At 35.6% G+C, this 10,747-nt stretch overlaps 2 protein-coding genes across 3 annotated transcripts; one reads left to right on the forward strand and one right to left on the reverse strand.

Annotated features, from left to right (window-relative positions):
- Window positions 1-317: 317 nt before the first annotated feature.
- LOC122138752 lies at window positions 318-3,465 on the reverse strand. The gene is made up of 11 exons (XM_042733061.1): window positions 3,413-3,465; window positions 2,919-3,087; window positions 2,562-2,796; window positions 2,206-2,479; window positions 1,952-2,129; window positions 1,761-1,837; window positions 1,473-1,653; window positions 1,142-1,390; window positions 817-988; window positions 596-744; window positions 318-505 (listed from the first exon to the last, which is right to left on the reverse strand). Exons 2-11 carry the CDS (start codon window positions 3,010-3,012, stop codon window positions 318-320), a joined length of 1,797 nt encoding a protein of 598 aa, XP_042588995.1. The 5' UTR covers window positions 3,013-3,087; window positions 3,413-3,465.
- A 1,371-nt stretch (window positions 3,466-4,836) lies between these two features.
- LOC109046016 (activating transcription factor 7-interacting protein 2-like) lies at window positions 4,837-10,456 on the forward strand. 2 transcript variants are annotated; one of them, XM_042725870.1, is made up of 12 exons: window positions 4,837-5,001; window positions 5,594-5,685; window positions 6,161-6,292; window positions 6,515-6,601; window positions 6,732-6,811; window positions 7,607-7,659; window positions 7,750-7,808; window positions 8,025-8,067; window positions 8,163-8,209; window positions 8,307-8,370; window positions 8,482-8,540; window positions 8,619-10,456. In XM_042725870.1, exons 2-12 carry the CDS (start codon window positions 5,596-5,598, stop codon window positions 9,018-9,020), a joined length of 1,116 nt encoding a protein of 371 aa, XP_042581804.1. In that variant the 5' UTR covers window positions 4,837-5,001; window positions 5,594-5,595; the 3' UTR covers window positions 9,021-10,456. The 2 variants fall into 2 exon arrangements, with proteins under 2 accessions (XP_042581804.1, XP_042581814.1); XM_042725880.1 differs by lacking the exon at window positions 4,837-5,001 and adding an exon at window positions 5,041-5,189.
- The last annotated feature ends 291 nt before the right edge of the window (window positions 10,457-10,747 follow it).

Here is a 10,747-nt window from a genome sequence, read left to right on the forward strand (position 1 = left end):
AATGAGAATTAGCAGGACTAATGAAATATAGAAATTGAATAAAACAACAACTTTAATTGCCTCTAAAGGACAATCAATGACTTGAAATGACTTAAACTTGTAATGAAATAAACTTTATATGTAAAAAGATATATTTTTATTTACAAATAGAAATTTAGTAAGAATGTCTTCTCTTTGAAAAATCGGCAATTCCGACATTTGGCATATCGGAGCTTTGTTAGCTGGTGCTGGGGCTTCTTAGGCCGACATGTCAGAGTGGTCATTCCTTCCTGTGTTGTATCCCGGATACGCCAGGAGTTTCCAGATCTGGCTGGTCGCTATGTTGGCTTTCGGCCACCTCTCGACTGAACCGGGATACATGGCGAGCAATTGTTCTCCTTCAAGGGTCTCTCGAACTCGGCAGAAACGGCCATGGGAACAGGAATTGCCTGTAGCTCCTCAACAAAAGGTGCAGGGTCTACTATAACCTCCTCGAAGACGAGCCTCATTAGGTCATCAACGTAATCTTGAAAATATTTGTAAAAAAAAAAGAATTTTATTTATTTGATATTTATTTGAAATAAAAATGTTTACAATAAAAAGTTTAGAAACATACTGTATGTAGGCTCTGTTTTCAATGGCCTTGCAATGGGTTCTCCCTTCTTAGACTTGGGAAACACCACTTTGAACACTGGTTTCCCTGTTGCAGTTGTTGCTTGTTCTCGACCAATGTTCTCGTTATGGTGTAGAACTGCAAGGAACAATCTGCAAAAAACAAATTAGCCCATAAAATCACAGGTTCCCTACATAATGCAATAAAAAAAAAATATTTATTACCTGCACAACATTCCCATGAAAGGAAACACTACATTTTTGGGTGTAAACTTCAGTATCAAGCTGTGGAAAGCCTCCAGCGATGATGTCTGAAAGTGGTGACTTAACTTTGCCACATCTCTGAGAACCCTCTTGTTGCAGAGAACCTTCTCAACTTTGTGGAGTTCCAGCGATGCATATGTAATGACAATGTTAAAATGTAAATTCCATGCATGTGATGGTAGAGTAGCAAATGCATTCAATAATATATATTATCAGGGGTATAGTATGGCATAACAATAAATGTCTTGAATTTGATCAAAAAAACATATAAAACTTATTTTAATACCTGGATTAAACCATTTCGCAGCATTCTTGGACACACGGTCTGGATGGGCACACTTTGGGAAGATGGGGCTGTCGTGTACATGCACATTCTGAATGTGATTCACAATGGATGACCACTTAGCTACCTTCTCTGGTCCTGTTGTAGAAGTTGAAGCACTCCAGTAGACATGGTTCCTTATGCTACGAAGCCACTTCTTCAAAACTACACACTCCTTGTTTTTTGATAGTTGCTCAAGCTTCTTTGACAGACCTGATTCAATGAGGTAAATGAGTATTGAAAAAGTATGACTATTAACTAAACTATATTATGTAGTAAAAAAAAAAACAATTACCTTTTTCAAAATGCCACACATCGTAAAACTGATTAATGCTGCGTTCTCTCAAATATTTCTGTATCTGAGTGTGACGGTCAGTCACAATGTAGTCAACTGTTAAGCCACTTGACTCTAGATGATCAAGACATCTCTTTAGGCCCTCTTTCTCCATATGGTAACTACCGCCAACTTCATTACTCTAGGTATACAACACAGTAACATCAGTCATTAAATAGAGAAATTATAAACTTGTTGGAAAATAGAAAACAAGTTGTTCATGATTTTATTTTTAAAAAGCTGACCCACCTGAACAAGTTGTATGTCCAAAATAGTGCTGCTCTCTGTGTGCATCAACGTGTAACTCCCATATTTGGCTGAATGTCCTAAAATTAAACACAAGAGTAGATTTTAAAATTACATTAGACAATCAATAATGTGTACATTATCAATCTTCAAACCTTGTTTTCATTGTCTTCTACAAAATAAAAAACTGTTACCAGGTGAGTCAGCACGCATATCTCCAGCAAGGCCAATGTTTCCACTCTGTCTAAACTTCTGGAAAAGTTTTTGTTGGTCACTTTTCCATTTGTGGATTATGGCAGGCTCTAGGAAGCTCCTACAATGTCTCCGGAATGTTTCATACGTAAAAATCTGTAATTGCATGCCCTTGCAAATCTATGAGAAAAGTTGAAGTATTATGTAAAAATCATAACTTAGAATTGTGTGGTGCAACAAAACGTTTCATGCTTACCTTTTGCACTTGGATGAATGATCCTCCGGTAAAATACGTGGCTGCAGATAACTGAAGGTTTCCGACGGGCATACTACCAACAGTGGGCTGGCTCTCCCATTGCTTGTGGTAACTGCACTTGGGGCAAAGCTGGAGGAATGCCACATATGTACCAATCCGGCGTAGACTTACATCACACTTGTGTTTACATATCGGGCATGTGGCAAACAGCTCACGCAGGCAGGTTTCAAACACAATGAATTTGTTATCACCATAGATTGTCCTCTGCACAAACCTAAAGTAAAAAAATGTATAACTATATTTAATTTATACAACATGTTTTGGTACAGAATTAAACTTATGTGTACTTTGCTTACGAAATTTCAGATTCCTCAGATATTGTAGAGTCTCCTGGATTAAAGGTTGAGTCATGAGGTTCTCTGACTGACCCTTCTTCTTCCTCCACCTCTTCTTCCTCCTCCAAGTCCAGTCTAGGTCTTTTATGTGGTCGAAATCCAGTAGCCTTTACAGGTGTTGCTGAAAATGGTACATCATAAACAGCTGCAGTGGTTTCTGTGCCAACAATTTTAAAAGAAACTGTTGCTTGTAATCCTGAAAAAAGAAAAACTTTTTTTATACATAGATACACACACACACACACACGCACACACACAATTTATTTTTTTTATAATTATTGGAGTCAAAAATCTATTACTAAAACCCATTTAACATACCTTTGCTCCTAGTGTGTGTTTCTCTCAGTGTACCAGTAGATAGCTGTGTGCCAACAGACATCTTTGTCAGTTCTGTCTGTGTTCCCACTGACATTGTTTGTGGAGGATCAGTCTGACATTCCACCTCCACGAACAAGCTTTTGGCTGATTCAATCTGTTTTGATGTACTCTAAAAGAAAATTACAATATAAGTGCATTTACAACCAAAATAGAAGAACATAAATGTCCCCCACCACATTATATGTACTTTGAAAAGATAGAAAGCATATATAAAAAATTAACATAGTAATAGTTATTTAACTGGGGCTACAACTACACAGAAACAATTTGCAACTTTAAAATACTGATCAGACAACACAACGACAAACAATTCACATATCTCAATACAATTGTCATTGAAGACCTAGAAGCTAAACGGTGCTTACACAACAAACCAAACAATTATTAAGCATGCTACATAAAACGTAAAAGCAACAATTATTAATAACACTTACAGGTTGTGATACGGAGGAGGAAGCTGATGCAAATACACTTGGAACTGAACCTTCCTTCAATATCAGCCGGCTCGCGAATCCAAGTTTGATTGCATTTAAGTTGGTAAAGCAATCGTCTTCAAAATGGCGTGAACAAAGCACAAGGCTCGGACTATACTTCTGTGGTACAGTTGTATATATGAATTGTAGCCACTTAGTCTTCAAATACTGCTCATCCTTGGGCAGATGAAAAAAGTTTGCTTTTGAGTCGCACTTCAAAACACAGCGTCTCGTCGCCATGATGTTTTCTAGTTTTCACTGGCGTCTTGGAGCGCAATAAGTGGGCGTGTCGTATTCAAATAACTTGACAAGTTGACGTCGTCTAGTCAGAGAAAAAGCTTCGGTCTTCTAACGATTCATAAAATGACTCAGAGTCGACTCTTACTTTTGAAAGACAATAACTTTATATACGGTTCACTGTCATATTCAAACTTTGCAGGAAGTTTTTGTTCACTTAGATCTATGTTACACACTACATGAAAGGTAAATTTCAAAATTCCATGATAGGTGCTCTTCAAAACCTTTTTTGAACCAGGCTGTAAACATGTTTTTTTTTTCTGCTGTATTATTTATTTTACTTTATAATTTACTATTAATTTATTCTTAATTTTTGTCAATTCTGTATTATTCCACCCTTGATATTACATATTCTTCTTGCTATTATTCATCTATTATTATTTATTATGGTATTATACATATACTTTGTGCTATTTTAAATCTATTATATCACTTACATTATTGTACCGTTGTACTCGCTTTTTATATTATTCACTTTACTACAAGTTGTACAACATATATATTTTAATATTACATATCACTTTTACTATATTTTTACTGTGTGCTGTATCAGTGCATAATATTTTACCACTGTAACTAAGTTTTACTGGATCCATAAAGGCTTATCAGATGCATCTTTTAATGTTTGTTGTGGAGTTTATCTGAGTGCTATCAAAATAAAAAGGAGACTACCAGTGTGTTACTTTTTGTATTCGTTGGTTGTATTCAATTTTCTCAAGGATGGTAAATTATTGGTGTTTAAAGATGTTTTATTTCGATTTTTTTCCATGAGCTGTGTTCTGACCTGAAGCACAAGAAAAGCTAAAATGTTGGGGTTGAACACAGAGAAAGCAATAAAACAACTTAATTTAATGGACATTCAAATTAAGTTAGTTAATTAAGTTAGTTAATTAAGTGAGACAAGTGTGAGTTTTCTCAATTTCTTACGAAAATGAAACATTTTCCAAACCTAACTAAATAACTGGAGGCAAGGTTATTTTAACTGCATGTAGATCGCAAACCTCTGAAATCGGTTGATAAATGTAAACGTTATCGTTTAGACCAGTTTTGTGAACCAGTTCAACTAATTCACTGAAAAGATTCGACTCAAAAGAACCATTCATTTACAAAGCGGGCACTGGTACCCACTACCTTTCGTGGCAGGACTTATATTATTTAAAGAAACAGGAAATCCCCTGTAGGAACCATACATACTGAGCTGATCAGTAGTTAAGACGCGTTCAGAACTCCGTTTAAATTGGAAAGCAGCGCAGGTAGGTTGGTTCTGAAAATGTTTTCATTTTGTTGCGAGGACGCAAAGCAAACGGCGTCAGACATTAGAATTCGCGGGCTCCGTTTGGAATGTGTTACGCGCGTTGTTGTATGGCAAGCGCTAGAGTCAGTGGGTTTTCAAAACGCGTTACGTGCATGTTTGTGTGGTGATAGAAAACGTACTGATTTAGTAAGCAATATGGATTGTACCTTTTCATTGTTTAAATTGTTAGCGGCGTCTGGTTATCGTCGAATGTAGCTTACGTTTCAGAACAAAGGCCATGTATCATTAGTGAAGCTAGAAGAGTCGGTAACGCTTGTTGTTGCCGTAAACTGTTAAAGCACGCCACTTCCGGCTTGTTTGATTCACTAAGTATAGATGTGTTTATGTATCGAAAGCACGATGACATGCTTTGAGCCAGTTTTCTGAATTAGTAAAGATAAATACAATGGCTACGATTTAATCTAGTTTTCTGTTTAATCTGAAATGAATGAACTAATGCTTTATTCCATCTCAGATTTGGTTGGATTTCATCATGAAATGCAATTGCTGATCATTCGAAATGAAATGAGCTTTGCATCTTTACTTCTCAGGGATGAAAAGGTCCAGATATGAAGACGACTCTAGCACAGTACACTTGGTTCAAGACAGTGGGCAGAAGGAGAGCAAGCTCGCGCGATCTGAGGCAAGTTTGGCACTTTTCTCCAACAATATTAATTAAATGTCAGCGGATTTGATAAGTCTTTATCACCTTGTTTGTAAAATGGAAAGGCTGTTTTTTTTTTTATTTTTTTTATTTTTTTTACGTGCATTTAGTGTATTTACTCTCTGAAATACGGAGTGTTCCTCAAATGATTGGACATTCTTTTGAATTAAGTTCAATTCTGTCAAAACAATTAGCAACCGGGAGGGGGGGGGGGGGGGGGGGGGTTTACTATGGAAGTCATTGGGTACCGTCAACAGTGTAGAAAGCAATTGACCGTGCAGCCAAACAAACCATGTAAAAAATTGTGATACTATTAATTTACATGATCTTAATCTAATGTATTTGTTACCTCAATTATAATTTAATATTGAATACACAAACCAGCTGTACACTTGTGTGCATGTTTCCAGAACTGCGTATGATCTCAGCCCATTTGTTACCTGTTTATTAACAGGTTGAAAAGATTATTTCACATAAGGTTGTGACTGCAGTCGAGCAGTCTGACTACAAGATGAAGAATCTGATGGAGAGAATCGGTGAGGTGAATGGGGAACCCAGATACGATGCCAGAATCAAGAAACTGGAAGTGAGTGACCAGCTTTCCCATTTCTGTGGACTTGCATTGCATTACATTTGCACTTTTAGCTCTCTCCCATTATTTCCATATTGAAATATATGTGTGTATTAATTAACATACTAATCCATATTACTGTAGTGTCCTGCAGGGACAGTATGGTCAGTAACCACCATACATATTGTCTGGTATATCAAGGTTTTTTTTTAATTTATTTTTTTTATTTTTGCGCAGGCTCATGTAAGGAAGATCAAACGAAGGGGAGATGCTATATTTGCATATATCAGGAAGTTCAGGTTTTTAGGGATGCCTCACAGTCAGGTATGAACTAGATTATGAGATTTATTTGTAGAACCAAGGTTTGAAAATAATACTATGACATTCATGAATCTGAGTTTTATTGTTGTAATTATGTATAACTCATCACTGTTGGTTTTTTTTTTATATACAGTCTCCTCCTCCTTTAAGTCCTCCTCTCATGCAGCCACAGCGATGCATCTCTCCGGCTGAACTAATAAACAATATATTCAGGTATTCTGGACATATAACAAACTTCATTCATAATATATCACTGGCACCAATAAAGTAAAATATGGCCCTTGTAGGGGCTTTCGGTGTGGGTCTGTACACACTTTAACGCTTCCAACCTGAAAATGATGCAGAGGCAGCAAGCCTGCTGTTTGAATGACAGTCACTTAAAATATTCCATTTACTATTTAATCAGAAGATATTCAAAGATAATGATCAAAGTGAAATCATCTCAGTGGTCCCCTGTGGTCCTTTTTCTTTTCGGCAAGTTGTTTTTAATTTAGAAATGATTCAAGGCTGGAGTCTTGGCACCTTTCCATTTCTTTTCTTTCTCTGAGGTGCTGTATGCCAAGTGGCATTTCTTCACTTTCATGTGTGGCTGTTGCAGTCTTCTAAACTAGTGTGATTCACTGGAGAGGCGTTCACTGCTGCTTAATATTTGTGTTCCAGGGCCAACAAAGCATACTCATTCAAACCACTGATTACAGCTATTTGTTATCCTAGCCATCTGTTTAATTGTTGAATTACCACAATCCAGATTCACTGTAAGAACTCAAGTGCATGGACAGAAACTGGAGGTGCTTGGCTTTTCTGTCCCCGAAATTTATATGAGATGTGAAAAATTCTTAATACAAGAGCTTCGCCTTACAGTAATTTAAATGTAGTAGTAATGATAGAGATATTAATATTTTTAATAATAAAATCAGCCTAAACATTGCTCTGTTTGATTGATCTGCTAGAGATGCTGCAATATTAAAGGGGTCCTATTATGTTTTTTTTTTTTTTCTTCTTTTTCAGAAGTTCAGTCAATGGAGGGGGTTTCAGTAACAACGCTTCAGTGTCATCTGCAGGTCTTGTTGCTATTATTATTGTTTATTCTGACCTCAAAAATGTCAAACATTTATATTGTGGCATTAAAATGATTGTTTTTGCACTAACAGACAATGATTGTGAGATGGCCACATTGAGAAGACCCAAGAAAGGGTTCTGGCAGAGTTTGGTAACTGTTTCTTTCAATCAATACTTGGCTTTTGTTTATTCTCGGAGGATTTGTATTTTTATAGTATTGTAATATCTCACTCAATTCATTAATAATTACTCATACAGACCATTCAACTAAAAATAAACATCCATTATCTATCCACACAAAAAAAAAAAAAAAAACCCTTCTTTTAATTTTTTTTTTTAATTTTTTTTTTTTTTTTTTTTTATTCAGCAGTCTAAGAATCAGGTTGTTGACCTTACAGAAGAAGACACAGGTATTTGATCTTGAATAAAAATCAAATGATGGTATAAATAATGCTCTGTTGCATTGACTGTATAGTGGGCATGATGTGTTTTTGATCTGGTTCAGCAGCCAGACTGAATGAAGAAAGCCTGGTTACCCAGCCATCGGATCCGGTACACCATCATTCTCTCATTCAGGTTTTCTCTCATTCTAGCTGTGCATTTTCAGACTGTTTCATAGTAGTTCTGTTTCCACATTTGTGCATTGCAGAAATTGGTACCTTCAAAACCAGAACAAGCAAAACCCTCAAGCACACCACCTATAGCCATTAAAGGTATGATGGCATTGAATTTGTCATCTTTCTTTTTTTCTAAAATAATGGTTTATTCAAGACATAAGCAATTCCTTTAAGTTTTGTTTTGCTGTCATTTTCTTTAATGAACAGAAGAAAATCAAAATGTTATGGAGGAGGACCGTGTCAGTTCTTCAGTACAGTTGGAAGAGGTACGCTAATGTTTTCCATGCACTAATACATCAGTAAGTTTATATCATAACATTTCAGTTTCTGCCTTTCTTTCATAGGAGGAGTGGCACTCCAAACTCCATCCATTCCCAGACACTCCATTTCCCAAAGAGCTTCCAGTTATTGCTGCCTCTTATAACTTGCCCCAGAAGCCAGTGGTGAAACTAGCTCGGATTGGAAGCACACAAGAACTAGGCATCGCGTGGAACGTTGATCGGAAAGATCCACATGTAGCAGAGATGGAATGCTACTACATTTACGTTTCCCATGAACACAAAAACGGCACTTTTTCAGGATGGAAGTGCCTTGGAGAGATCAAAGCCATGCCTCTTCCTATGGCCTGCAAGGTGTCAGACTGCAAAGGAGATAAACGACTGTGCTTTATCGTTGTGGGGAAGGATATATTTGGCCGTTTTGGGCCGTACAGTGAAATACACTCTGTTGCACCAGGACAAATGTGATTCTGCCAACATTTCTCCAGTGTGTAGAAACTTTTGTTCATATAAAGTTTGAAAGGGGGATGAATGTTACTCTTTAGACTTAATTACTCTAAATATTTGGAATATTTAATATGGAATATTTTTTTGTTTTGTTTATTTTATGTCCAAGTTTTTTTTTTTCTCTCTGCAGAAAATATGAATAGTATCAGGGAGCCTTGAAAGTCATTCCTCTTATATGAATCTCACTAACACAACAGTATTTAGAAAGAAGCTGCTGTCTTGTATTGTTTATATTGGTTATAAAGTTACAAACTGATTTCATTTGCTTCTGGTCTTTATAATATGAGGTTTTCGGCGATATGAGTTAACAAAGCAATCACTAGCCATAATAGACTGCGGTGAAATCTGATTGTTAAAGTCTAATGTAAGTGGCAGAAAACCATTTCTGAGACAACATTTGTTTTCTGTAATGACTACATTTGAGGATTCTACATCATGCTGCTGTAGAAATCAATATAACACTATACCAGTCACTCTCAAAAATGTCATCTTCTGACTTACAAATGTTGAAGTTATGAATTCTGTTTAGTTCCATTTTCTGCCATAAAAGGTGATATTATAATGCTGTCAATTGATTAAAAAATTACTAATTATAGAAATAACTAATTCCACATTTTTTTTTTAAATTAATCGCGAATAATCCCACCTAATATTAAAGGTGTAATGAACTGAGAAATCAAAATTCCTTTAATCTTTTGGCATAAGTCAATAATATGGATGCGTTCGAAATTGCATACTCAATTAGAAGGTACTTAATTTCAATGAGTACTTATTGAGCGCTAAAAGAGTATGTACTCTACAACCAAATCTCGTTGAGTATGAATGCAATCCGGACTTCATCCGCCATGTTGACGTTATCATGTGATCTATGGCGTAATAACAAGTGAAACAACTTCTGTAAATATTTTGATGTTGATGAAATTTGCTCATTGTGTGGTCTTGTTTAAGAAACAGCTACCGTTTTATTGTGATTGTAGTATAACCAATAAATTTAGGGTTGATTTAAGTTTTTTAAATTTTTAACTACTAATATGACCCACAGTTTTATCCTTAAAGATATTATATTTTAGTATGAAAACCCCAAATAGTTTTTTTTTTAATATGTTGAATATGCAAATTGTTTTCATTCACAAGCAAAACTGGCTTAAAATTTCTTTGGTTTTCTTCTTTTTCTTGTTGAATTAATCTCCATTTGTTTCTTCCATCAGGCTTATAAATAGCAACAACAACAACAAATTAAATTTTTCGATGCATTATGATTATATGAATGTTATGATTATGCAATTGTGCCTTTTTTCCTGTGTATATGTTCCCATACTATGATGCAGACAAACCCATTATATTTATATCTTCTATTATGGTTGTTCATTGTTAAAGATAAAACCATCTTTCCCTGAGCTTGTATGTAATTATTAATTCATCAGTAACTCCACAACCCTACGGTTTTCCTCAGCATTTGCAATGTCTGCACAAAGAAGACGTCGATCAGCTGCTTGAAGATCTTGCCTTTGGAGAAGACATATTATATTATACCAAAAATGTAAGAATTACTTCTTTATAAATAAGATTACTCCAAAATGCATTGCTACCCCACTCCAACACTTACAGTACAATAATAATAATTTTAGTAAAACAAGCTAAATGTAATTTATTTTGTCATATGCCACAGAGTAAACGTTTTACATCTC

The sequence above is a fragment of the Cyprinus carpio genome, chromosome A3 (genome assembly GCF_018340385.1).
Source record: "Cyprinus carpio isolate SPL01 chromosome A3, ASM1834038v1, whole genome shotgun sequence".
NCBI classification, from domain to species: Eukaryota; Metazoa; Chordata; class Actinopteri; order Cypriniformes; family Cyprinidae; genus Cyprinus; species Cyprinus carpio.